This window comes from Choloepus didactylus, chromosome 15, assembly GCF_015220235.1.
Source record: "Choloepus didactylus isolate mChoDid1 chromosome 15, mChoDid1.pri, whole genome shotgun sequence".
Taxonomy (NCBI): domain Eukaryota; kingdom Metazoa; phylum Chordata; class Mammalia; order Pilosa; family Megalonychidae; genus Choloepus; species Choloepus didactylus.
The window spans coordinates 277,439-304,872 of NC_051321.1; the positions used below are offsets into that span (position 1 = coordinate 277,439).

General features: G+C 57.9%; 1 protein-coding gene across 1 annotated transcript in view; it reads right to left on the bottom strand.

Moving 5' to 3' along the window:
• KNDC1 (kinase non-catalytic C-lobe domain containing 1) overlaps positions 1-27,434 on the bottom strand; it is a 68,453-nt gene that overhangs the window by 7,315 nt on the left and 33,704 nt on the right. The window contains 15 exon segments of the mRNA XM_037805113.1: positions 253-459; positions 1,985-2,161; positions 2,233-2,380; positions 2,705-2,818; positions 4,359-4,579; positions 4,794-4,891; positions 4,959-5,052; positions 11,530-11,945; positions 15,262-15,362; positions 15,976-16,120; positions 16,631-17,265; positions 17,337-17,487; positions 17,993-18,092; positions 19,461-19,538; positions 20,953-21,111. Of these exon segments, the coding sequence (XP_037661041.1) occupies positions 253-459; positions 1,985-2,161; positions 2,233-2,380; positions 2,705-2,818; positions 4,359-4,579; positions 4,794-4,891; positions 4,959-5,052; positions 11,530-11,945; positions 15,262-15,362; positions 15,976-16,120; positions 16,631-17,265; positions 17,337-17,487; positions 17,993-18,092; positions 19,461-19,538; positions 20,953-21,111 (2,844 nt within the window).

A 27,434-nucleotide genomic window follows, 5' to 3' on the forward strand; every position in this document is an offset into this window, starting at 1 on the left:
GCAGCTGGGAGAGGAGCCAAAGCCATTCCAGGGCCTCTCCTTCCAGTGGCAGCCCCCTGGGCCTGTTTGTTCATCTGCCACTGGCACCATTCACTGACTTGTCTGTCCGTCTGTCCACCCCTCCCTCCCTCCAGCAAGCATCTGTCAAGGGCCGGCAACCACTGGCACCCCTGCCCTCCCCACACACTGCCTGCAGGGCCCATCTGCCGACTGGGGTGGGGTTTCCACCTGGGCCCCCGGCCCCAGGTGCACCTGCTGCAGCAGCGTCAGCTGGCAGAAGAGCTGGTGGGTGCTGCACTGCGTCAGGAAACAGGGTCCCTTCTCGCCGCCCTTGGCGTGGGGGCCGTAGAACTCCTCCAGGAAGCAGGGCTTGGGCAGGGCCGAGGCGATGCTGTACTGGCGCTCCTTGGGGTGCGCGGGCGCCAGCCCACTGCCCCTGGGCAGCCTCCAGGAGAAGCTCTGCAAGGCGGGGCCGGCTCTGAGGGGCCTCGCCACGGCCACCCCCCTGCTGACGCTTCCCTCAGGGTGGGCTTGGGGACACCATCCTGGCCCTTCCCACAGATCCCCGTGGGCAGAGCTGCTGGGACCTGGGACTTCCCGTGCGTTTCTCAAGAGGCCACCTCAGACCTTCCCCTCCAGGCCACGCCCTGACCCTGGTTTCTTCCACCTGGGCCGCTGGTGGAGGAAAGTTCCAGAGGCTTGGGAGAGTGAGGTCTGAGCCCCAGAGGGACCTGACTCATGGGAGCATCTGGCTGCAGGGTGCTTGGGGAGCTGACAGGGAAAGCAGCCCCAGTGGGGTCTGTCACGGGGAGTGTGCGTGTACATGTGTGTGCATGTGAGTGTGCCTATGTACATGTGTGTGCACGTGTTTGTGCATGCATGCAGTGTGCGTGCACATGCATGTGACTACATTCATGCATGTGCACACACGTGTGCCTGTGTGCACTTACGTGCGTGTATGTGCATGTGTCCATGTGCGTGCAGGTGTGCAAGTGTGCATGCATTGTGCCTATGTGCACGGGTGCATGTGTGTGCATGCAAGCATGCACATGTGCCTATGTGCATGTGTGTGCACGAGTGTGTGCCTATGCCTGTGTGCCCGTGTGCATGTGTGCCCATGTGCATGTTTGCATGCATGTGTACGTGTGACCATGTGCGGGACACTGATTACGTGCTTCAACTTGGCGGGCCTGGGCTGGGGGACCTGATCAGCCCCTGGGGAGGGTGGTGGGCACGGGCGACAGCGCCCTCCGCAGCCCCCCGGGCCTGGGAAAGTGAGGCCGGAGGCAGGCCCCATTTCCTCACCCAAAATAACACTGTTAGGGGAGGCTTGCCGGAGGGAACCGCCTTTTCCCCACCCCCTTATCTTGCCCGGACACTCCCCGTTGCCAGTGCAACTCCCATTACCACCAGTGCAACTCCCATTACCACCAGTGCGCATACATTGTTGCCAGACACCGTTACCGGAGCAACTCCCGCCCCTTTTCAATCAACCTCCGCGTCCTCTCAGAACCAATCCAAGCTTTTAACCTCTACAGCTACCCCGCCCTCTAAACGCCCGATATAAGCTTGTACTCTCCCCTAATAAACTCTCTTGGCTTCTTCACCCTAAAAGAACTGTGTCCCGCCTGTTCCTTTCTCGCCGCCCTCCATACTTTGCACGCCTCCCGCCGGGGACCTGGCCAAGTCCCCCGCCTCGCCCTCGCCTCCGGGAAAGAGCCCCCGCCACCGGTACCCTCCAAGCAATCCTGAGAGCCTAGGATTTGGTAACCGGCCGCCACCTCCCCCCCCCAGACGAATCAACTGCGACCGCAACCATGTGTGCATTCATGTCCATGCTTGTGTTCATGTGTCTGTGTGCATGTGTCTGTGTGTGTGCATGTGTGCCCATGTGCCTACATGCAGGTGTGTGTGCACGTGTGTGTGCATGCCTGCTAGCCCCCCACCTGTTCCAGGAGGGCCCTCCCCTGGGAAAGGGCCCCACCTTCCGGGAGAGGCCGTCTTCCGAGAACTTCTTACAGAGGCTGTTGAGGGGTCCAGTGTCCTCGGGCTCCTTGGGGTCCTCCAGGTCTCGGCCACGTGGGGTCCCCTCGCCCCGCTGCTCCGTGTTCACCTCCAGGAGGGCCAGCAGGCACTCCACGTAGCCGTCCAGAGGAGTCACCTAGGAGGGGTGTGTGGTGACCGGGCTGCGTCTGCCGGGTGGCCCTGCCCCCGCCCCTGCCCTCCAGGCACCTGGGAGGAGATGAAGGCCTCGAGCCTGCCCAGGAGCCCGGCGTTGTGGGTGAAGTCGATGGCGTAGCAGTCTTCCACCCAAGCCTGCAGTAAGCACAGGCTCCGCCTGTAGATCTTGGTGAAGGTTGAGGACGGGTCCTGGTGGGCCCTGGGGGTGGATGGGAGGGCCAGCTGCACGGGGCCTGCCAGCTCCTCCAGGCACCCTCCATACAGCCTTCTGCCAGGGGCAACACCAGGCCACGGGGCCGGCGCGGGCTGAGCCCGGGTCTGTCTTCCAGGGGTGTGTGTCCGGCCCGGCGCACCTGGGAAGGGCCTAGATGGGCCACCGGGCCCAGGGGGACCTGCTGTCCCCACGCCCCCACCTGTGGCCAGAGCCTGGGATGCCCTGACAGCTGGCACGGGAGCCACAAGTGGGGTGTGCCCTTCCCCGGGCTGAAGGGGTGCCGGAGAGCCCCGACCCGGAGCCCGGTACCTGGACAGGGTGCCACTGATCCTGTCCAGGAGGAACTGCAGGAAGTCGTGGGGGGTGCAGAAGTAGCGGAAGGTGTACAGGAACTGCTGGACGTAGCCCTCCAGGAAGGCGTCGCTGCGGGGAGGGGGGCAGTTAGACCAGGGGCGCGCCCCCGGAAAAGTCTCTCCAACAGCTGCTGCCCGACGGCCCGGGTAGGTGAGTGTGCCCATGTGTGCGAGCCTCGGGTTGGAGCCCCCTTAGGGGCCTATTCCAGAGGGCATGGGGGTGTGGCAGGGCCCGCCGCCCTCACTGGGGCTCCGGGGTGCATGCATGGAGAGGGGGCCACATGGCACACGGTTCTCGGGTGTCCCAGGGCCCAGACTCCCAAGCTGGGTGTGTGTGAGTGTGAGAGAGTGTTCCAGTGTGCGTGTTTGGACACAGGTGTCCCTTTGCGTCGAGTTGTGGTCGGGAGGATCACCCTGGTGGAAGGGGGTGGGGTGTGCCTGACCTTCATAAAGGTCATAAAGGTCAAACGTCAGGGCCCCTTGCTGTTAAGTCTCTACACACCATGCACACAGCACACACACCACACTCAGGCTCACACCCCCCGGGCTGGGGGTCTGCCGGGCGACCCGGCATGGGCAGGTGCAGGTGCAGCCCACCTTGGGAGAACAGGGCGGGTGGGGGAGACGGCCACTCTGAGGCCCGGGAGCCTCTGCTGGGGGGCCTCCCTGTTACCCTCTGGCCGCCAAGGCCCCTTGCTCCCAGGGTCTCCCCGGGTGTCCCCTGCTGGCACCTGCAGATCAGATCTGGGTGTACCTCAGCTCAAAGGAGGACCCCAGGGGCTCCCCAGTTGGGTCATGAGGCAGTCCCCAAAAGCCAAGACTGGGGCGAGGCCTCACCATCCTGCAGGGCCACACCTGGAAGTGGACCAGGTGTGGGGTCCAGGGAGCCTTGGGGGGTGGGGGTGGGGGTGGGGGGTGGTGCCTGAGAAGCAAGGGACGTCCTGAGGCCCATGAGTGAGACCACGCCCGGCCCCCAGACTGATGGGGTGCTCAAGGGCCCCAGCCTGGGGTTGCCCCTGTCTCCCTGGAGTAATGGGCTCCTCTTGCTGTTTGCTGCTGGGGGCTGGGGGTGGGGAGGCCCTCAGGCACCTGCACTGGCGAAGGAGGATGTGCAAGGGCCCCAGGAGTGCCCAGGCCGCTGCAGTGTGTCCCCCGGGCGTGCTGAGCCCCTGCCCCCGTAGCTGGGCTGCACTGACCACTGCACCTTGATTTAGTGGGTGTGACACCCAGGCCATACCTGGTCCCCCTTCCCCATCATCCTGGGCACTGATGGTCACATCCCGAGCCTGGGCACCACTCTCAGCTCCCCTCCCAGGCTCTCTGAGCACCCACCAGCCCCCGCTGCTGGCCCAGGGCCACCCTGAGACCTAGGATCCTTGGGCCAGGTGTGCTCTGGCTGTGGCCTGTGGCTCTGGGGCCACATACCTGGCAAAGGAGGCAGGTGGCGGCCCACTGAAGCCTGCAGAGCCGACTGGAACCTTTTCTAAAGTGCCAATGGGCCGGGGTCGAGGGAATGGAGGGGCCCCTTCACCTCCCGTTTTCTTTTCTCCTGGACACACGGGGCGCCCGTGCCCAGGAACGGCCTTGGGGGCGGGCTGGGGCAGCCGCACCTGGAGTACAGGTAGGCCATGAGCCCGAGGGGCGTGCCCGCCTGCAGGATGCGCGCCTTCCGCTGCCGGCCGCCGCAGGGCTGCTTGTTGACGTTGTAGAAGATGAGAGACGAGGACTCGTCCAGGGGGCTGAAGTCCAGGGAGTCGCAGCGGGCGGCCGCGATGTTCACGATCACCGGCAGGGCGCACGGCTCCAGGCCCCACCGCTCGGCGTACACGACCTGGGGAGGATGCGGGGTCTGCGCCGCGCCAGGGACGCGCGGAACGCGGCGTGACAGGTGCGGCAAGAGGGGCGCGGGATGCGGGGCGCGGGAGCCTGCGGCCCCTCGCCATTTCAGGCCTCTCCGAGCCGGGCATGCCTTCACCTGCGTGGATCGTCTCTACCCGCAGGCCCCGCCTGACCTGAAGGGCTCGGGAGGGAGAGCGACGACTTGCCTGCAGGTACTTCTTGACCAGCCCCAGGAACTGCACCTTGGATTTCATCTCCTCCAGCTGCCCTCTCAGCTTGGACAGCATCGTCTTCACTTCGGTGCCTGCAAGGCAAAGCGCTGGCACCGAGGCCGCCCAGGGCTGCCCGGCCTGCGCGCGCCCGGGCGGTACCTTTGTTTCGCTTTTCCTTCTGTAGGAGCTTCTGATAGAACTTGAGCGTCTTCCGGTAGTTTCTCTTCTCTATCATGAGCTGCTGCTCCAGCTCCTGGCGGAGGAGACAAGAATCTGAGACTGGTACGGCCACCCCCATGGCAGCCGGGGACGACCTCTCGCTCCTGCCCAGGAGCCACGGCCAGGGGCAACCGGGCACCGGGCGGGGGCTCTGGGGACCCCGCCAAGGACGTTCCTAAAGGGGGAACCGCACAGTGGCGCGGCCGGGGCCAGAAGTCCGCTCTGGCTGAGCAGGAGGGAAAGGAACCCCTGCCAAAGGTAAGGGAGCGAACCTCTCAGCACCCCGGTGTTTGGGAAGAGAGATTCGACCCACCCGCTTAAAAAAGTCAGGCAACCGTGATGGTGCTCTTCATTAGGAACTCCCCCGAGAACGGCAGCCCCCAGCAGCCCACAAGGTCAGCCAAGGAGGCGTGGCCAGGGACAGCGGGGGAGGCGGGGAGCCTGGACCAGGCGGCCTGCCCTCGCCCCTGGACTTGGCCCCGCCCCCACGCAACTGGCCCCGCCCATTTTAACACTCGCTGGGTCCCGCCCCCACCTGGCCCCGCCCCCAGCCCCGGTCCCGCCCACTTAGCCCCTGGGATCCCCTCCTCCTGGGCCCGCTGTTGTAGACAGCTCTCTGACACCCAGTCATACCCATTTAAGAGGAGGAGGAACCAGGGCCAAGACCCTCCCTCGGTCCCCCCGACTGGGGGGTGATTCCTCATGGGGAGAACGAGGCAGCGCCCCCACACCCCCACACCTGCGTGGCCCCCAGCGCACAGGGGATGCCCAGAGCCCCCTCGAAGGTGTTTCCTCAGTGAAGTCGGGCTGCTCCCTTCCCTTTCTAAAATCATGTAAACTGTCGGTGGCTGCCGCTAAATGCCGCTCCCTGGAAGTGCCTCTAGGCAGCAGAGCCCGGAACTGGTCTGCCCTGGGCCCCCCTGGCCATCCCTCCTGCACACACGTGCTCTCTGGGCCCTGCAGGCCTGGGGTGGGGGGCCTCGGGCAGGTGCCACCAGCACCCCACACGGGCTCCGGGCTCCTGCTGCCCGAGCAGGGGCTTCTGTCTGGGAGCTGGGGACCAGGCCTGGCTCTCCAAGGGGCCGTGGGCCGCAGGGCCCCTAGCCAGCTCGGACCCTGGACCCGGGCAGCAGAGAGGCCCTCTGGGGGAGCAGGCCCGAGAGAATTCTGTGAGTTGAAGGGTGAGCACCTGTCCATGACCTTGGCCACCGTGCTCCCCTCACGTCCCCTCCCGGGTAAAGAGCTCTAACGTCAGCTGACCAGCCATCGGGAAGTGACGGGGGAAGGGCCCTGGGGAGCTTTGGGGTTCTGCGTGGGTCCTGACCCGGGGCGCTGGGGGTGGGGGCCTGGACGGCTCTTGCTGCAGGAGACTTGGGTGAGGGGCTGGCCTGGGGGGCAGGGGGCAAGAGAGGAGGGGCAGGCTGCAGGTCCAGAGGCGTCTGTGCTGAGGCCACCCAGGGGAGGGGAAACAAGGAAGGTGCAGGGACTCAGGGGTCCACATGGACTCTGGGGGAAACCACTTCCTGTTTAACATGTTCAAGGTCAACCCAAGGACACAGAGGCAGCCCTGAGGATGGTGCTAATCGGAAAGCTAATTATTTTATTCCAGGTGCTCCTTCTGTGAACTCTAATTAGCTCAAATCCAGAAGCAAACAGCTTTCCCTTCCTCTCATCTTCCTAAGAACAGATCACTTTGCTTTGTTGACCACATTTACATTTGAGCAATTCTGCAAAACAAAACATGCATGCACGTTTTTAATTGAAATATTTTAATCCCCTCTATCTAGTGATTTTGGTGGAAATGGAGGTCGTGGCTGTTGTAAGAAAGCGTTAAGTTTAGCGTTCACATAAAGGCAACGTGGAATAGGGAAAATGGAAACTAGACAAGACTGGCTCAAACTGGCTCCGTGGTTAAAGGGAAGAAAAGCAGCCCCTGATGTAAGCCTAGAATTGGCGCCAGCTCCTTATATGGGTGAAAACAGGCAATAACCGGGGTCACTGGAATGTAAAGGAATGTAAGGCGTAATCAAAGGCGGGAACTCTCGGCAGGAAATTTAAACTAGTTAGCTCTCTGGGGTGGGCTGTACCCTCTGGAGTTCCCAGCCACTGGAGAAGCAGCGGAGGGGCCTGTGTGTTAGACTTAGGGCATAACTATTGCTGTGTTCTGCTGTTCGGCGCGCCTGCCACGTTTTTGGTTGCGCACCCATTCTTGCAAGATCGTGAATAAATTCTTTTCTCCTCCACAATCGTGAGTGTTTATTCTCTTTTAGATACAGTGTTCTGTTCAACAGCTGTCACCTCTGAAGTCTGGTCTTTTAGCCCAAATAACAGTGGCCCCATCAGACTCCCAGGCAGCTGCAGGGTGGGGGTCGCCTGAGGTCCCCAGACCTCCCCCACTCAGCAGGCTGTGTGAGGACAGCTGGGGGAGGGTCCAGGGCTGGGAAGGCTGGGCCTTTATCTCTGTGAAAATAAACAGGGAAAGAGTCCAGTTACACCTGCCCAGAGCTGTTCAGGCCTTATCTTGCCAGCTCGGTGTTTGAAGGAGAGCTCGGGTACCGACCGGCCAGCCTGGGCTCTGTCCAGCTCCACCGCGGGAGGCAGGGCACCCCGGAACCTGAGCCGGAAGCCACTGGCCATGAGTGGCTGTTAGATGACCAAGGTTAGATGAAATTAAAGTTCTACCTCCTCGGTCACGCTGGCCACACCTCGAGGGCTCCACCCTCACGGGCTGCTACGTCTGAGGCTCGGGGCAGCCCCTTGCCCACCTCCTCGTGGGCTGCCCCCCAGGACATGGTTCCCGTGGGCCTCGCTCTGACTTGCCTTGTGATAATGTTAATCTATAAAATTAGTTATGGGATGTGTCAGCAGAATACCTCACACTACCGCACTGCAGGTGGATTTTTTGAAAAGGACTATTTTGACCGATTTTAAAAACAAACAACTATAGACAACTAAAATTCACACAACATGTGGGACAATAAAACAAGATGAGCTGGAAGGTACCTCTGGGTTGGCTAAAATCCAAACAAAATACCAAGGGTGCATTTGGGTTCTCGTGATATCCCTGTCCTAACCTGATCAGGGGTTTCCATAAAATTAAAAGAACATTGGTTTGTTCAATATGAGTAATTTAAGGCATGATTTAGGCCAGAGACCACTGGATTTAAACACGAAGCTGACAAAGATTGGGCAGCAGACAAATGGAATAATGAGTGGAAGGAGGCTGACAAGCTAGAAACTGTAGACGGAGACAGAAGGGAACACTGCAGCCCACGGCACTCAGCAGATACAGAACGCACCCGCTTTGCCAGCCCAGGGAAAAGTGCCACCAGTCTGGCACTGGGGTGGCTTGGCTCTGGCAGCCCCCTTGGAGCTGCCCCAGGGCTGGGCGCACCAGGAGTAGGAGGGGATGTGGAGAACACCCCTCCTCAGCTGTGCCCCACCAAGCTCACTGGCTCTTCTTAGGGTGCAAATTTGAATGCCCATCTAGTAGCTGTTTTGTGCCTTTCAGTTTCCCTGGAGGCTCTTATCTGGGACAAACTCAGTGGTTCCTCAAACAGAAACCACAGTCGGGCTGGTTCCACCCAACCCCCGACGGAGAGAAGGCACCACAGAGACTCCCCCAAGGGAGCACAAAGGAACCAAAAACCAATCCTCCCCACCCCGCAGCGTCTTCCCTCTAAAGCCAGGCTTCCCCAGACCCAGCATCTGATGAGTGGCCCCCTGGACAGGACCCCAGGCCGGCATGCCCCCCAGCCCCTACCACCGCGGGAGTGGGGCTGTCCAGGATGCCCCACTGGAGTCAGCATCCTGGAGGCAGGCAGCGCAGGGCCTTGTCCGACCACCAGGCCACATCTAAAGGAGAGTGGACGCTGCCCCTCAACGGGGTCTTCCAGTCCGAGCTGGGCCCAGAGAGAACTCTCCAGGAATAATTTAAGTGCGAGATGCTGGGGCGGCCAGGCCCGACCGATCGTGCCCTCCTTCCGAGGAGCACAGAGGGCTCTGGAGAGAGGAAAAGAACCGCCGGGGCGATACGCAGGCACCTCTGCTGGCGGACCCGCCCCTGCCCCTTGCCCAGCACAGGGACTGCCACCCAGCCAGCCCAGCCCCACAATGAGTGTTCCCTAGAAGCCTGAGCTCTGCACCCTCCATGTGGACACACCCAGGCTCGCCGTCCCTGGGACTCGGGTGGGACTGCTGGGGAGCGTCCACGAGGGTCCAGCGAGGGGCCTCTGGCACGAAAGACACCCTGTGGTTGGACGCCAGCCTTCCCAGGACACCTTCCACCCTTGGCTGACCCCAGGTCCGACTCTGGGTCCCGCCCTGCCCTTCCCTTCCCGGTTCTCTGCAGAGCTGCAGCCGGTCCAGCTGCAAGAACCCCACTTAGATTCCATTACGGTGACATCTTAACCGACAGCCACACTTCAGGCCTCAAGGCCCAAGGCCCGGCCACCCTCCTTGAGCCCGGCCATCTGTCTGCAGCAGACAGACCCCTTGTCCATCTGTTTCCTCTGGTCACAATCCAGCACCACCTCACTCATCTGGTCGCTCAGAGCGCTCCAGCCTTGGCTCCTGGGAGCTCCCGCATGGCCTTGACCAGCACGCCCTGAAGCTCCGGGCTCCTGTGCCTTTCCTGGGACCGCCCAGGACCCGCCGTCCCCTGGCCCCAGTGCTCTGGTTGAAGAAGGCAGACACTGAAGTCCAGGTGCGGGGGGGTGGGGGTGGGGGTGCTCGCTGCTGTCGGGGGTCCCTGCTTCCAGGCGTCTCAGTGGACAAGGTGGGGTGGGGGTGCCTCTCCATCTACTCAGGTAAGTCCTTTTCCCACCACCCTCGTTTGGCTACATCGAGGGAGCACCTGCTGTCCGTGGGCTGCCCTGCTGCCGAGGGCCTGTCGTTAGGGTGCACCTGTCCCTGGACGCGCCCTGCCCTCCCCGAGCCACGCCAGTGACAGCTGGGAGTGACGCGGCTGCCGCGAGAGGCTGCGAGTGAGAGCGAGTGGGCCGCGCTGGTGGAGCCGGCGGGACAGAGGGAAGGGGTGTTGCCCTGCAGCGTGCCCCCCACGCCAGCTTCCCCGCAGGCACCGATGCGGGGCCAGCCCAGGCTCTGCCGAGGCCGCAGACGCGGTCCGCTTTCAAGGCCGGGAAACGCACCAGGTGGAGCCTGAGCGCAGCTGCAGCTGCAGCTGTGGGGATTCGCGTGCATCGCACGTGCCAGCCCCGGAGGCCTGGTGGGTGCTCCTGGGAGGTGGGAAGCGGATCAGGCCCTTCGGAAGCCCCAGGTCAAGGTGTGGACGGGGCCGGGGGCTGGGGGCCGGGAGGGCGGGGCCGGCACCCTGCCTTCCTGGGCGGGGCCTCCGTGTGCGTCTCCGGGCGGCTCCTCCTGCAAGGGCCCCAGGTTCGGGCCCCCCTAAATCGGGGGACTCTGAGATCGTTAACTGATCACATCCGCAAACAGGATCACTGTCTGGAGTGGGTGAGCCCGGATGCCCGATCCCCTCCGGCGCGCGCGGTCTTCACGGTTTTTCCCGGCGGGGCTCCGAAGCCGGGAGGCGCTGACGACCGTCCCCCTCCCGCCGCCCCCGGGGTCCCCTGCTGGACACGTCCACCTCGACCAGCGCAGTCCTGTGAGGTCATTTATTCCGGGGTCGCGCCCCTTTCAAAGTGCCCAGGAGGAAGCAGCACGTTTCCAAGAGCGGGAACCGCGGCTCCCACCCCCGCGCCAGAGGCCCGACCCACACCCTAAAGGGGACTGTGGGAAAGCGCAAGAGGCCCCTGGGGCTTCCCGGTGAACAAGAAGAGCCCCCCACACTCCAAGGAGCTCAGGGGCCGGGGAGGGGCCGGGAGACTCGAGGCGGGAGGCAGCCAGTGAGGCCTGCAAAGGCAGCGGCGCCGACGGCCCGACACCACTCGCCCTCCCGGCTGCTACCCCGGGGAGCACCCGGGCCTGGGGGCCGCAGGCCCACTGACAGCACCTGGTCCCCGCGGGGCTGCAGCCCTGGCCAGAGCCCCTGGTCATAGCCCTGGGCGGTAACGGCCTGTGCAGCAGCCCTGAGCCCAGGCTTGCTGGGGTGCTCGGCCCATCAGGGCTGGGGAGGCCTGACTGGTGCAAGGTTCTCCGTGGCTGCGGCTCATCCTGGAATCTGCTGACCGCCAGGCCACAATACGCCAGATAAGGCCAGGCTGACCCCTGGGTCCAGCTGAACGGCCGGCCATGGGCCAGACCCCAGAGTGCTTCCTTGGGGAGGCAGGTAAGAGGAGGGGCTCAGCTCTGGTCTGCCCCGCCTGCCCGCCCCTGACCACGGTCACCTGGACCTGCGCTGGCCAGTGCGGAAAGGCCTCTCCTACCCCCGCGTCCTGGAGAGAGGCACTCCCCCAGGCTCCTGCCACCACCGACCCCTGGAGGGAGTGGGGGCTCTCCCCGACTGACGGCCTCCTCGCAGAGCCCCGCAGCCCCACGGCGTCCCCGATCTGCAGCCCCATACCCCGCCGCGGGCCGGGGCCCCAGGACTCACCGGGCGCTGGGCGTCGGCGTCTGGGGCCCCGCCGGCCGGGGGCCGCCCTAGCTCCTTGGCGTACTTGTGGACGTCGGTGCCGAAGCACTCGGCCTCGTAGAAGGCGCTGCTCCAGCCGGGGCTGCAGCTCTGCGATGCGGCCGGGCCCCGCCACGCCGACAGGCCGCCCTCCTGGGCCCCCGGTCCCGCGGCCGCTGCGCCCCAGGTCCCCTCGGCCGCCGGGGGGCCCGCGGCCCCGCTGCGCTGCCAGCCGCCTCCCGCCACCGACGGCGGCTCCTTCTCAGCCTTTACCGACTTCTGAGGCCGAAAGCCCACCTCAAAGTTACCGCGCGAGAGCTCGTCTGGGTCCACCTCGGACAAGGGTGTGGGCGCGCAGGGGGCCCTGTGGGCGCGGGCGGCGGCCGCCTTCTCTTTCCCTGGAAGGAGAGTCCTGGGTTACACGGGGCGAGTGCAGCTCCTGTCCGCTGCCTCAAACCACGTCAGGGTCCAAGGGGAGGCTGCTCGCGCCCCGGCTCTCGGGAGACCCGCAACATTCCAGAACGGCCCACTTCTCGCGGGAGGGCACCTGGGGTCCTCAGGGCTGCCGCGGCCGGGCCTGCCTCCTGCAGGGGTGTCCTGGGACCCCCCCCCCCAACCTGGGTGTTAACTCCGGGCTGAGGTGAAAGTGGAAACTAGTGTGTTTTTTTAAAAATGTTTGCATGTGGATGTATTAAAAGAAAAAATATGAAATCCCACCTTGGAGAAATGATCAAAGGAAGTGATGGGATTTTTTTAGTCTCTGAACATTCTCCTTTTGTTTGTCTTTAAAATTTTATTTACTTATTTTTAGTTGTGGCAAAATAAGCATAATAAAAAAATCATGGTAACCACTTTAAGTAGGCAATGCTTTGGCATTACGTACAGTGACAACGGAACTGTGACTTCCACCACCAAAACTCACTCATTTGCAGGAACTCCCCATTCCCCACTCCGACCCCTGGTAACCACTATGCTTTCTGTCTCTACAAATTTGCTTATTCTAAGAATTTCTTATAAGAGAAATCACACAGTGTTTGTCCTATTTCTGGCTTGTTTCACTAAAATGTCTTTGAGATTCATCCACGTTGTAGCATGTACCAGCACTTCACTGCTTTTTCATGGCTGAATAATATTCCATTGTGCAGTGTTCATCTGTCAAGTTCATTGTAGCAAGTACCAGCCTGATGGTGATGAGGGAATTTCATGGATTTAGATCAGTCATTGAGTGCATCTATGGCTGACTGCATCTACAATCCACAAAGGAGCCTGCCTTCAGCAAAGAGAAAAGTCTCATCCGATCAACTGAAGGCCTTGAAGGGAGAACTGAGGACTTCAGCCGGCAGAGAGAAAGTCCATCTCTACCCCAGCCAGCCAGCTGCTCCTGGGGAACTCATTGAAACCTTCATCGGAATTCCCAGCTCGTGGTGTGACCTGCCCTACGGAATTCGGACTTGCCCATCTCCACAATAGTGTGAGCTAATTTCTGTAATAAATCTCATAATATTTACACACACGCACACACATCCCATCAGTGCCCTGTTCCTGAAGAACCCTAATACGTATGGACACACGCAGTTCAGTAATTGTTTGGATAGAGGGACTGATACTCAGAGCTTCCTACCTCATCATCTTCCCACAATCCTGTTTGTTTTCTTAATTTCTAAAATTTGCAAGCACTCTATACCCACCTAAGGTACAACTCTCCCCTACCCCCCAGCCCTCATGAATTTGCCATGTCTAGGTTCTTCATATAAATGGAATTGCACAATACTGGTCTTTTCATGTTTGGGTTATTTCTCTCGCTTGATGTCTTCAGGGTTCCTCCATGCTGAACCCTGTTCCAACACTTGATTCCTTCTCATGGCTGCATACGTTCCACCATGCGGACTGACCACATTCTGTTTGTCCATTCCGCTGCTGATGGGCACTTGGGTTGCTTACACCTCTTGGCCACTGTGGATGATGCTGTGATAAACATCAGTGTGCGAGTGTCTGTGTGTACAGATACCTGCTTTTAATTCTTCTGGGGATGTACCTAGGAGTGGGATTTATGGGTCATGTGGTAACTCTGTTTAACTTTCTGAGGAGCCGCCAAACTGTTTTCCACAGGGCTACACCATTTGCATTCTCCCCGGCAATGCATTGTATTGCTTGGAATGTCTTCTTGGACATCTGAGCACATGCAGCACAGAGTGGGAGACCGACCCCTATTGACCCCTGTGCGTCCAGCAGCAGCTCCAACCCTTACTGGGACTCTGCCCTTCTAGCTTCCCACTCCCTACCCCACTCTTTCCTCTGGTGCATCTATAGCCAGCCAGTTCTCCATCATGGCACACGACGCTGCATGTACACCCAGCTCTCCATCACAGCACACGATGCTGCATCTACAGCCAGCTCTCCATCACAGCACATGATGCCGCATCTACAGCCAGCTCTCCATCATGGCACATGACACTGCATCTACAGCCAGCTCTCCACCATAGCACATGATGCTGCATCTACAGCCAGCTCTCCATCACAGCACATGATGCTGTAGACACCTGGTTCCTCCCACGCAGCAGGTGTCGTCTCATCAGGAGTCTCACCCTGGGCTCACCCAGTCATCAGGAGCACTGTGGGGTCTCCTGGCGTGAGCTGGTGAGTCCCTGGTGTTGCTAGGCTATGGCCCATAGACTGGTCCCCAGCCATGGCTCTCTCCTTGGCCTGATCGCTATAGCGGGGTCTCAGGTGGACACAGGCCCTTCTCAGACCCCTGTTCTGACTCCCCCACCTGGATTTTTGATGTTACAAACTTTTCAGCTGGGCTGACACATGCATCAGCCTGGCCCTGTGGTCTTTATGGGGTGATGTAAAGAGCAACCAGAGATGGGGGAGCTCCAGAAGGAAGACGCTGCCTCCACCCACAGCCTCCACTGCTCCATGGTTCCCAGCCCCAGGAAGGGCCTCTGAGCTTTCCCTCCAGCAGCACAGACCCCCAGGAGAGGACAGGCCATGCCCTGGGGGTCCTGGATCTTCCAAAAAGGTGGCGATGAGGGCACCCAGAAAGGGTTGTCTGTGCTGGTTTGTTTATATTGTGTCCCCCAGAAAAAGTTATATTCTTTAATGCAATCTTGTAGGGGAAGATGTTTTATTGTTAATTAGACTGGAACCTATTGATTCAGTGTTTCCATGGAGATGTGACTCAATCAACTGTGGGTGAGACATTTGATTGGACAATTTCCATGGAGGTGTTGCCCCGCCCATTCAGGGTGGATCATAATTGGATCACTGGAGTACATTAGAAAGAGCCACACAGGGCCAGACACAGAGCAACTGAGAGTGACATTTTGAAGAGGAGCTGCAGCTAAGAGAGGACAAAACGCCCCAAGAGCAACATTTTGGAGAACACCATTTAGAAATGCAACCTGGGAGCAAGCGAATGCCAGCCATGTGCCTTCTCAGCTAACAGAGGTTTTCCGGACACCGATGGCCTTTCTCCAGTGAAGGTGCCCCCTTACCCTGGACACTTTATGGCCTTAAGACTGTAACTGTGTAACCAAATAAACCCCCTTTATAAAAGCCAGTCCATTTCTGGTATTTTGCAAAACGGCAGCATTAGTAAACCAGAACACTATCCACAGGTGCCCTCGCACCCAGGAGCCTTCCCCTCTCAGGCCAGCTGAGCAGACAAAGCCTTCTGCTCCCAGCGCTCACTGGGTGCAGGCTGGCTCTTACCGGTTCTGTGCAGCGAGGGTCTTTTCCTGGACGGAGAGCAGCTGCTTGGCAAGTCAGTCTGGATGTCCTGCTCAGGCTGGGATGTGGCCTCCTCTGTGACACTGGCCATCAGAGTGGACGGTTCAGCAGCCCAAGTCCCGTAAGACCCCCCTTCCCCCTTCCAGGCCCTGAAGGATCTCCCTTCTCCCTCTGAGGCCCCCAAGGTTCCTCCCCCCCGGCCCATGGCCCATTCCGACGGTGTGCTGAGAACCTTGATGATCTAGAGAAACGCCCCAGCACTCGCCCCACGTAAAACACGCTGTGGTGTGCACTGGCACCTAGACATGCTGCGTGAGATGCACGCACCTCAGCTCTAGGTGGCCCCCAGCTCCCTGGCCATGGCTTTTTGGGGAGACTTTACTACCGTACACGCCCTCCCGACCGTTCACAGCCCTTGGGTCTCCCTTTCTTGGGGCCCCTTGGCCTCTAAGTGGCCCTTCTCGATGCACAGAGCCCGGCCCAGCCGTGCCTCTGCCCCAACACACTGCGGAGCCACGAGCCCCTTCCTTCTGGAGGGGACCTGGTGCCCAGAGGGAAAGCTGAGGGCGGAAGGCGAGCTGCGCCGGGACCCCTGCCCACCCCCCACCCCCAGTGGGCACCACCCTGGAGAGGCCACAGGGACGGGGTGGGAGGCAACCGAGCTGTGGCCCAGCAGTCGGCGCCGGGGGCACTCGCCTGTCGGGGGGTGAGGTCTCCCCGTTCACCACGTTGAACAGATTCTGCAGTAGTTTGTCGTCCCAGGACAGGTCACAGAACTTCTCCGATATGGCTCCGCAGAATGTGGCGTAGGTGAGGCCCCTCAAGGCGTAGATGTGCTCCCCTGCGGAAGGACAGTGCGGCAGTGAGGAGGGGCACGAGCTTTCGGGGTTCCCCACCGTGTACAACATGAGGAGGCTGGGGTCCAGTTCCCACCTGACCTCAGGGCTTCAGTCTCATGAGCTGGGGGTGGGCAGCTGAGGTGGGGGATCCCTGGGCTCTGGGGGTGGGTGGGCACCAGGGAGGGGAACTAGGGTGAGTGGGAGGTGGTGGATGGGGGGACCTGGGCTCTGGGATGGGTGAGGGGTGAGTGGTGGGGAGGGACAGGATGGGGACTCTGGGGTGGGATGGGGGTGGATGGTGGGGCAACTGGGGACCATCTGAGCTCTGAGATGCTCTTCCTGCCTGCGGTTTTTGGGGGGCCCTGTCTGGGAACCCCCAATAGCCTGTCCTCACTGCTGGCTGAGCCCTTCCTGCCTGCTGAATTGTTTGTGGCAGAGGAAGCCCTCCCCTGACAGGCCGGGTGCCCCATCCCAGGCCCCTCTCCTGGGGTCCCCGCAGCCCCGGGTCGCACCCATGATCCAGGCTTCCAGCCCATTGTCCAGGTAACCGTCGAAGGCAAACTCCTCCTGGATGAGGCGCGTGGCCTCCTGCAGCGACGGGCTGGCTGTCCTCCTCTGCAGGGCCCAGGCGTCCACGCTCGGGGCACAGGGCTTGAGGTCAGCTGGCCGGGGCTGCCCGGAGGGGCCATCTGGGGCCCGGTCCCCCAGCTCCCTCACCTGGGGGCCGTCTGGACTGGCCGCGGCCAGGGAGGGAGCCTGTGATGCATCTCGGGGGCCCTCGGTGGCCTCGCTGCTGGGTGGTCTGGGCAGGGGCCGGGGGCCGCGGGTGGCCGCAGAGGGTCCTGAGGGATGAGGACCGAGCACCCCGGGAGCGGCCGTGGGTGGCACCTGCTCGGCTGGCCTCTGCTCCGGTGCCTGGGCCTTCAGGGGCAGGCCGGGCGGGGAGGGGCTGGAAGGGGCCGACAGGGTCCCCTCTGGGCGGGCAGCAGCCGGGGGCGGGGGGCAGAGACACCCTGCAGCTGAGCCCTGCGGGGCCGGCTCTCTGCCTGTGGCTGCTCCCCGGGTCTCCGGCGCCTCCAGGCTGGTAAGGGGAGCGTGGGCCTCCCCGGGCCTCTCAGCCGGTCCCAGGGCCGGCGCGAGCGCGTCCCTGCGAGGAGGAGAGGGAAGTGTGTCAGGAGGGCGGCCTGGGCTCGGGGGCCTCCGCCCGAGTGGACTCACCTGGTCACAGCCGAGTCCTGAGCGAGGACAATGGGCTTGAAGTGTGTGGCCGGGGAGGTGAAGGCCGCCGGCAGCTCCGAGGCCGCTGGGCAGGAGGGGAGCTGGCTGGGCACGGCCACCAGCCTGGCGTCACTGCCGACGGGCACGAAGCCTGGGGACAGCACGGTGAGCCCGGGTCAGGCAGGCCAGCGCTCGGAGGCGCTTCAGCCACCACCAGGTCCGCGTGGCTCAGTCTGGCCCCAGCACAGGGTCTAGGGGTCCCCCAAGCACCGTGCTCCTGCCCCCCGTAACATCTCTGCATTGCTGCATCGGTGCCTAGAAAGGCCTTGGGGATGACTGGGAGAAGGGCTGGCAGCTGCACAGGAGGAAGAGGGCTACCTGGGGGGCGTGAGGACATGGTCAGGGAGCTGGGGTGCCGGTCAGAGGGGCCAGGGGGACCAGGACCTGGGGTCAGGGAAGGGACGGGTGGGGAGAGGGAGGGGCTGGGGAGCCGGGGGCCCGGGGAGGCTGCATCTGGACTCGCTGCCCTGGGCTTCCGGGCCGTGTCCGTGGGCAGTTGTCTACTCAGGGCGGACACTCGGGCCTGCACACGCAGCTGTGGCCTCGGGGGTGGGCTCAGGGGCAGGAAGGTGGGGGGCCGGTCCCGGGAGGCCCACCTGGGCTGGGCTCGGGAGGGGGAGCAGCTGCTGCGCTGGGGTCCAGGCCGGCCACCGCGGAAGTGTCCTGCAGGCCGATGGCTCCCTCCTCCTGGTGCACCTGGTGCAGGACACAGGCAGATGCCACGTTCACGCTGATGGTGGTGGTGACCCGAAGGCATGGGGGGTGGGGGGCAGCTGCTCGGCCACCGTGCTCACTGCAGAGGGGCCGGGGCTCCCCTGATCCACACACGGGGAGCCTGTTTCTGCCCTGAACAGGAGCCTCTAGAGGAGCTTTGCTCCCAAATTCACGATTTTGGTAGTTTCTAGGGAATGGTGAAGTTATGTCACTATCTGAGACCCTGTGTCACCCAGAGCCCAGCCCCCCAAAAGCTTGATGGGGGACAAATGCCCCCCAGGGGTGTGTGTGCCTGTGGGTCATCGCAGGACCGCAGCCCCAGCTCCCGGCCACCCCATCAACCAGGGGAAAGCCTGGTGGGCACTGATGAGAGAGGCTCCGTTATCCGAGGCCCACTCTGAGCCTCAGGAAACGGGAGCAAGTCCAGACAGCGCCCTGGGGCTGCTGAGCCATGGGCCGGGCAAGCACCCCTGGGCACGTCATTCGGGGAGCCCCTGGGCGTTGGGCTGCCGGGAGCTGCTTGCAGGGTCTCCCCGACAGTCGGCCTGGAGAAAGCGAGGGGAAAAGGCACGTGTCTCGGTAAAGCAGAGTGAGCAAGCAAGGCTGAGGCTGTGGCGAGCCTGGAGCCCGAGCGCCGCGGCAGGGGGTGGAGAACGGTGCAGCCGCTGTGGGAGCAGCGAGGCGGCTCCTCAGACCGAGCAGGGGCCTCGGCCACGGGGCTCCTCCCAGCCAGCCAGAGCCAAGGGCACGACTCGCGGGACGTTCCCACCGCAGCGCTCGCTGCAGCCCGAGTCACAGCGGCCGAAGGGGACACACTGTGTTCTGTCCGGATAACGGGGTACTGTCCGGCCTCGAAAGGGAAGTTCTGGGACGTGCCGCGACACGGACAGACCTTGCCGACCTCGTGCTGAGTGAGATGAGCCAGACACGAGGACGGGTGTTATGCAAAACACCGACCCCAGGCAATTCAGAGCAGACGGGAGGTCACTGGGGCTGGGAGGAGGGCAGAGGGGAGACTGACAGGCACGGGGGTCTCTTTGGGGTGATGTGAACCTTCCGGAAATGGGGAGTCATGAAGGTGACACAGCACTGCCAATGGACTTACTGTCCCGAATTGCTCAATTAAAAATGACTTTATGTACATGTATTTTACTATAATAAATAAAAAAAAAACTACCTGTACAATAAAGAACAAATGAAGTTATCAAACCAAAATATGAAGAGTCACCACCTCTTGTCAAAAGTCTACGTAACTCCTACAAAGTAAATGAAAACCATGCCGCCTTATCCTGCTGGAGCACGATGGGCAGGTAAAGACATGCACACCTGCTCTGGGAACCACCACCTCACCTGGCAGGTGGATGCGCTCAGGTGGGCCAACACTTTCTTGCTGTCCATGCCCCGCTGGAGGAGGTAACCGCTGCACATCTGAAAGAAGGGCGGTCACAGTCCGCGCACGGCAGCGGCTCTGGTCGGCTGTGGACACGCCGGCCACGGTCACCTCTGGGGCGTCCCGTGAGGGCTGTGTCTGGGCAGTGGCCAGCAGGGCCTCCCGGCTCCCACGGCCATCTCAGCTTGGGAATAAAAAACTAGACAAGAGCCGCCACATCCCGCCCCCCGCCCCAGCCGGGAGAGCCCGCGGACGTGTCCCTGCTGCGTGGGGCCTGGTGGCCGCAGGCTCCCGGGGCCTGCACCGGTTCTGCCCCTTGTGCTGGAGACAAGAGACTCGGAATGTGGAATGTTTCTAGCCTGGCCCTTGAAGAACTACAAGGTGACGTTATAACACACGGCACCGTTAGGGTCAGGATCAAACCCCTTGTACAGACCCAGGCAAAAAAAAAAAAAAGAAAAAAATTCCAAAATTGCCACCTAAAAACTATACAAGAAAAGTTCTGCAGATGATTGGGATCTTAACACTTTGTGGCTTGTGTGGGGCCCCTCCCCACGGCGGGGGGTGACAGCCCTGTCGGGCCGCTCAGACGCGCAGCCGAGCTTGCGCTTGGCGGATCTCGTGGGCACAGATTCTCTGCAGGGGTCACCCTGATATTGGGGACACGGCATTGCTGATGAAATGCTCTGTTTTTCATTTAGGATTCTGGGTGGCATTGTATGGGGAAGAGGCACTTTCTTTTCTCTTTTTTTAGCTAACACTTGAGGAGCCCTCACGGATGGTTTCCACACTGGGGACTGCTGGGAGAAAGCACCTTTATTTGACAGGAGGCCGCAAAGGCTCAGAGAGGTTAAGCACCTGCCCAAGGTCACAGAGCAGTGGGGGCAGGGAGGGGTCAGACTCAGTCCCGCCGAGCCCCCCGAGCCCCCGAGGCCTCCCCCTCCATCTCACATGGCATCTCCTCCCCAGAAGATGCAGCGGACCCCCCCTCACCAAACACTGTGGGCTTCCCTGGCTCTGCCCCCTGCTCTACCTGGGCAAGGTGGACACAGGTCTCTCTGGGAGAAGTGTGAAAACGCAGCTGTGTGGCCCCCAGCCAGCCTGGGGACAGCAGGAGGGGGTGTGGCCTGCTGGCTGCACTGGGTGGGGTGAGGCCAGGAGGCCCCCCAGCAGGTGCCCCGAGGTTGTGGGAGGTGTGGGGAGGCTGAAGTTTGGGGTGGGGCTCCAACCCCCACCCCAGCCAGGAGGAAGCTTTGGGGAGAACGGGCTGGCCCAGGAGCAGGGCCCCAGCTGTGACGGCAGAGACCCCACGGCTGCCCAGCCACAGCGGATGAAGCCCACCCACTCCTCCCCCCTGCCCAGGGCTCAGGCCGTTGCGGGCTCCACTCACCCTGACGCCAGCCGGGGACAGCGGCCACCCCAGGGCCCTGAGCGTACCTGCCGTGCCCTTACCTTGGTGGCCGCGGCTGCGGACGGTCGCTCCTGGGCGCAGCGTCGGGCCATGTCCAGGAGGAGGCTCTTGAGCCGGCAGGGCAAGGACAGCTTGTGGTCGCGGGGGACCCCGAACTTGGCCGCAGCCCACAGGACGGCAGCTACGCAGTACATGGAGGCCTGGGGGGGACGGGGAGGGTGGTGGGACAGCAGGGGCAGCGGCTCTCCCCCGGCCCGGGCTGTCCCCAGAGGGCCCCCAAGGGCACAGTGCCCGCCTGACCCTCCCGAGTCCAGGCTGGTGGGGTCCCTGTGCCCTCCTTGAGCCCCTCAGACCTGGGGGAGTCCGCGCGTTCGACAAGCCCCCAGGTGGCTGTGCTCGGGCCTCCTCCTGGGAGGCGGCGGCCGGGATCTTGAGGGAACCAGGGGCTCCAGTCACTGCTCTATGCTCACCCGGCGGACGTGCCCGCCAGAGGGGTCCCTCCAGCCAGCGCTGTGCTGGCGAGGGCCAACAGCCGGCTCTCCGAGGAAGGATGTGCGCCGATATCCAGTTCATTAGTTTACTACAACCGTATGATATGAAGGAGGCGAGGCAGTTCCTGCTTCTACATAACAATTCGAACAGCACTCTTCCTGCATTCCACACCGCCGTCCGTTCTCAGAGGATGCTTTCGTCAACTTGGGCCCAACTCTCACATCCGCAGCCAACCCGTGACGGGCGTGCGGTCGGATGAGCTGGTGACGTTTCTCGTGACTACGGTTCAGGCGACCCGGGTGACGCTCGGTCCATCTCAGGAAGGAGGACGCGCCATGGCCGGACCCTCGCCGGCGCCGAGCAACTTTGCTGAACCGGGCTCGGCTGCTGCATGCTGGGCAGTATCTCAAGTCCTCGTGCTGCTCACACTACAGATGTGTCATGTTTCCAAGTTTAATCCGCAGTGTTCATGCTCTATCCATCGCTCCATTAAGTCAACGGGGCAGACACTTGCACGCAGCCGAACTCAGGCTCCGGGAGGAGACAGAAAGCAGCCCCCATTTTCCGCAGAGCCCCCCACCCAGCCCAACAGAGCACAGAAAACAGCAAACCATCGCAAACAATTAGGAAATTATGAGGGGTGTATATTTATTGCCTATTTTTAATAGACTTTTTATTTTGAGATAACTCAAAATAAAGGAGTAATACAGGGGTCCCTGGGCCTTTCCCTGTTTTCCCCCAAGGGTGACACCTTGCAAAACTGTGGGATGAGGTGTGGCCACGGACGCATCCAGACCCGGAATATCCCGGTGGCCCTTCTGCAGCCACCCGCTCCCTCCCAGCCCACCCTTCTTTACCGCTGTCACGTCAAAAATGCCATAGCGACGGAACCAGGCGGCCGGGAATCTTTCGGGATCGACTCTTCTCTCAGCAGAACTCCCTGGAGAGTCACCCAGGCGCCGAGTGTACCGGCAGACGGCTCTGTTCCTTGCTGCGCTGAGCTGCGTGGCACGGACGCACCGCGGCTGGTCCGACGAGTCGCTCGCTGGAGGACACGGGCTCGCCGCCGGTTTCCGGGGATTGAGAATAACGCTGCCGTGAACGTTCGTGTGCAGGTTTTGTGCAAATAGACGGCAGTGGTAGTTGCATGTGTGGTTGTTGTTAAGAAGCTGCCAGGCTGTTTTCCAGCGGGGCTGCACATACATCCCACAGCACTGAAGAGACCCCATTTCCCGCATCCTCACCAGCACTGGCTGTGGTCACCGTTTTCGTTTCAGCTGTTCTGAGACGCTGTAGTGACATCTCACTGTGGTTTTAATTTGCACCTGAGGGTTGATGCTAAACCTCTTTCCATGTGCTTGTTTGCCATCTGAGCATGCTCGTCCACAAAATGTCTCTTCATATTGTTTCTCCCGTTTTCTGGTCGGATTATTTATCTTTTTACTGTCGCATTTCGAGAGCTCTTTAGACAGTCCTCATACCACCCCTTTGCTGGGTGACTGGTCTGCAAACGTTTTCTCCCCGTACGCGGCTCGTCTCGTCATTCTCTCAGCAGGGCACGCCACAGAACAGGAGTTTTTAATCTTGATGAAGTTCGAGTATCAAGGTTTCCTTCTGTGGATAGAGCTTTTGGTGTCAAGTCCAAGAACTCTGCCTAGCCCTGGATCCCAAAGATTTTCTTTGATTTCTCTCATCAGCATTTTGTAGTTTTCAGCATACAAGTCATGTCATGTTTTGTTCGAGTTACACCCAAGAATTTTCTCTGAGCAATTACAAATGTATTATATTTTAAACATCAGTGTCCACATGTTCATTGCTAGCATAAAAAATCAAATTGATTTTTGAATCCTAATCTTGTAACTTGAGACCTTGCTAAACTCACTTATTAGTTCCAGGAGTTTTTTTTTGGTAAATTCCTTGGAATTTTCTACACAGATAATCATGTCTGCAAACAGGAATAGTTTTATTTCTTCCTCTCTGAGCAATATGCCTTTTATTTGCTTTTCTTGCCTTACTGTGCCGGCTGTGAGAGTGGGCATCTTTGACTCACTCCCAATCTAGGGGGAAAGCATTCATTCATTCATTTTTTCACTAATAAGCATGATGTCAGCTGTAGGTTCTTCTTGTAGATGCTCTTTATCAAGCTGAGAAAGTTCCTTCTATTCCTATTTTTCTGAGAGTTTTTATCACGAATGGGTGTTTAATTTTGTCAAATGCATCATGTGGTTTTTCTTCTCCAACCTGTTAATATGGTGGATTACACTAATTGATTTTCAAATATTGAACCAGTCTTGCATCCCAGGAATAAGCCTATTTGGCCATGATGCATAATTCTTTTTATATATTGCTGAACTAGATTTGTTTGTATTTTGTTAAGGATTTTGTTGTCTATACTCATTAGGGATATTGGTCTGTAGGTTTTTTCCCCTAGTTTTGGTATCAGGGTAATACTGGCTTCATAAAATGAATTGGAAAGTGTTCTCTCCACTTCTTTCTGGAAGAGATTCCATGGAGCATTTGGTAGAATTATCCGCTGAAAACATTGGGGCCTAGAGATTTACTTCCTGTGAGTTTAAAAATTACAAATTAAATTTCCTGAATAGTTATAGGGTTATTCACGTGATCTGTCTCACAGTGGGTGAGCTGTGGTAGTTTGTGCTTTTCGAGGAAGTGGTCTGTTTCACCTAAGTGCTCAGACGAGTGTGTCCTTGGTATCCCATAATATCCCTGTCATGCCCACAGGGTCTGTGGTAACATCCCGTGTCCTTCCTGATATTGGTCATTTGTGTCTTCCCTTAATTTTTCTTTGTCAATCTTGCTTGAGAATTGTCAGTTTTATAACTGATCTTTTCCGAGAACCAGCTGTTTTGTTGATTTTTCTCTATTGCTCTTTTGTTTGCAATTTCACTTATTTCTGCTCTCATCTTTATTATCTCCTTTCTTTTGCTTACTCTGGATCTATTTTGCTCTTCTTTTTCTAGGTTCTTGAGGCGGGAGCTTAAATCATTAATTTGAGAGACTCCCCCGTTCTTTGCTGTAAGCATTTAGTGCTGTACATTTCCCCATCAGCACTGCTTTAGGTGTGACCCCAAATTCTGTTAAGTTGTATTTTCATTTTCATTCAGTTCCATGTATTATTTTAATCCCATTTAAAATCTCTTTGACTCATGGATTATTCAGAAGTGTGTTGTGTAGTTTCTCAGCATTTGGAGATTTTCTGTTATCTTTCCATTATTGATTTCTGTTACTGTGGTCAGAGAATACACTCCGTATGACTTAAATTCTTTTAAATAACATTTTTTTAATGGCTCGTTTGTTTTATGCTCCTTGGGCATTTGAAAAGAGTGTGGGTTCTGCTGTTGTAGGGTACAGTGATCCTTACATAGTACTTAGAGCCTACAGGTTGATGTTGTTGAGATCTTCCATTGATTTCCTGTCGACTTGTCGTAGATTGTTGAGAGAGGGATGTGACATCTCCAACTGTAACTTTGGATTTGCCTGTTTCTCCTTTATGTCCTACCAGCCTTGCTTCACAGACTTTGCAGGCCCTTTCTTGGTGTGAGCCCATTTAAGATTGCTACGTCTCCTTATGGGTGGACCTTTACAGGTGTCCATCTCTGACTGTGGTAAGTTTCTTTGCTCTGAAGTCTACTGCTTCTTCCTTTTGGTTAATGTTTGTACGATGGATCTTTCTCATTCCTTTGCTTTCAAGCTAACAACATTGTTACATTTGAAGTGAGTTTCATGTAGACAGTATATAGTTAAAATGTTAAATCCACGCTATCAACCTTTTTTTAAAATTAATTTACACACCTCCTTATTCACCAAACACGTCCCCTCCCCGCCCCCCTTGCCCCCACCCTGGTAACCTCTAGTCTACTTCTGTCTCTGCAGATCAGCTATTTCTAGAGATCTTGTAAGTGACATCACATGTGTCCTTACGTGTCTTGCATATTTCACTGAGCACAATGCTTTCAAGTTCCTTCCACGTTGCAGCGTGTCTCAGAACCTCATTCTTTCTTACGGAAGAATAATATTCCATATGCATATGGACCACATTTTGTTTATACACTCATTTGTTGATGGACACCTGGGTTGTTTCCACCTTTTGCCTATTGTGAATAATGCTGCAATGAACGCTGGTGGACAAGTATCTTTATGAGACCCTGTTTTCACTTTCTTTGGGTAAATACCTAGAAGTGGAATTGCTGGGTCATACGGCAATTCTATATTTAACTTTTTGAGAAACCATCATATTGCTTTTCACAGTGGTTGCACCATTTTATATTCCCAGTAGCAAAACACTAGAGTTCCAATTTCTCCGCATCCTCTCCAACATCTATTTCCTGATTTTTAATAATAGCCATCCTTGTGGGTGCTGAGTGGTAGCTCACAGCTTTGATTTGCATTTCCCTAATGGCCAATGATGTCGAGCATCTTTTCATATGCTTATTGGCTATTTGTAATCTACTTTGGAAAAATGTCTAATCAAGTCATTTACCCATTTTTAATTGGGTTGTCTTTTTGTTGTTGTGTTGTAAAAGTTCTTTACATATTCTGGATAATAAACTCTTACCTGATATATGGTTTTCAACTATTTTATCCCAGTTTGTGGGTTGTCTTTTCAGTTTCTCGATAATGTCCTTTAATGTACAAAAGTTTTAAATTTTGTTGAAGTAGAATTTATCTGTTGTTTCTTTTGATGCTCGTGCTGTTGGTGTCAGGCCTACGAATGTGTTACTGAATCCCATGTAATTAAGAGTTGCCCCTGTTTTCTTCTAGGGGTTTTATTGTTTTAGTTCTTACACTAGGTCCTTGATCCATTTTGAGTTAATTTTTGTATATGGTGTGAGGTAGGGGCCCACATTCAGTCTTTTGCATGTGGAGATTCAGTCTTCCCAGCACTGTTTGTTGGAGACTGTTTTTCCCATCACATGTTCTTAGCACCCTTGTCAAAAACCAACTGATCATAGATGAGTGCGTCTATTTCTGGACTTTCATTTCTGTTCTGTTGGCCCATGTCTGTCTTTATGCCAGTACCTCACTGTTTCGATTACTGTAGGTTTGTAGTACAATTTGAAATTAGGAAGTGTGAGTCTTCCAGTTTTGCTCTTTGTTTTCAAACTAATTTTGGCTATTTTGGGTCCCCAATCTGATTTTCAATTGGTATATTTAGACCATTTACATTTAGCATAATTGTTGATCTGTTAGGACTTAAGTGTGCCATTTCAATCTTCTGTTTTCTAGTTGTTCTCTGTTTATTTTTGTTTTCTTTTTCATCATTCCTATAGGTTTTTTGAACATTTTTTGAATCCCATTTTGACTTGTCTATAGTGTTTTGAGGGAATCTCCCTGTGCCGATTTTTTAGTTTCCTAGTTGTTGCTCTAGGTATTAGGTTATATACACAAGTGTGGCCATTTTACTAGTTCAAGTGACGTGTAGAAACCTTACCTTCCTTATACCTCTTACCCTCCTATTTATAACATAATTGACTTGAATATTCCCTCTGCAATCATCTAGAGCCTCCTCAGTGCCATGGCCTTTACTCCAACCGTCAGACAAACAGGAAAGTCTGTACTGTTTACCCACACTGCGCTCGGCACGTGGTTTCCTCATTCCTGGGGCGGTAGGGCTCCTTCTTTCTTCACTTCCTTTGTTCAGAGAACTTCCTCTAGCCCTGATTTTACAGTTGGTGCTGGCATCACACACTCGCAGTTTTCTTTTGTCTGAGGCTGTCCTGACTTCTTCATTCCTGACGGGTACTTTCACTGGAGAGAGGGTTCTGGGTTGACAGTTCTTTCAGCACTTGAACGAAATCAGGCCACTTCCTTCTGGCCTGTATAGGCTGGACGAGATTTTCTGATGAGAAATCCACTCTCATTTGAGCCGATTTTCCCCTGTAGGTTACCTGTTATTTCTCCCTGGCCTGTGATATGTTTCAGAGCGGATTTCTTTAGGTTTCTCCTGTTTGGGGTTTGCTCAGCTTCTTGACTCTGCAGGTTTGCCTGTTTTGCCGTATTTGGGGAGTTT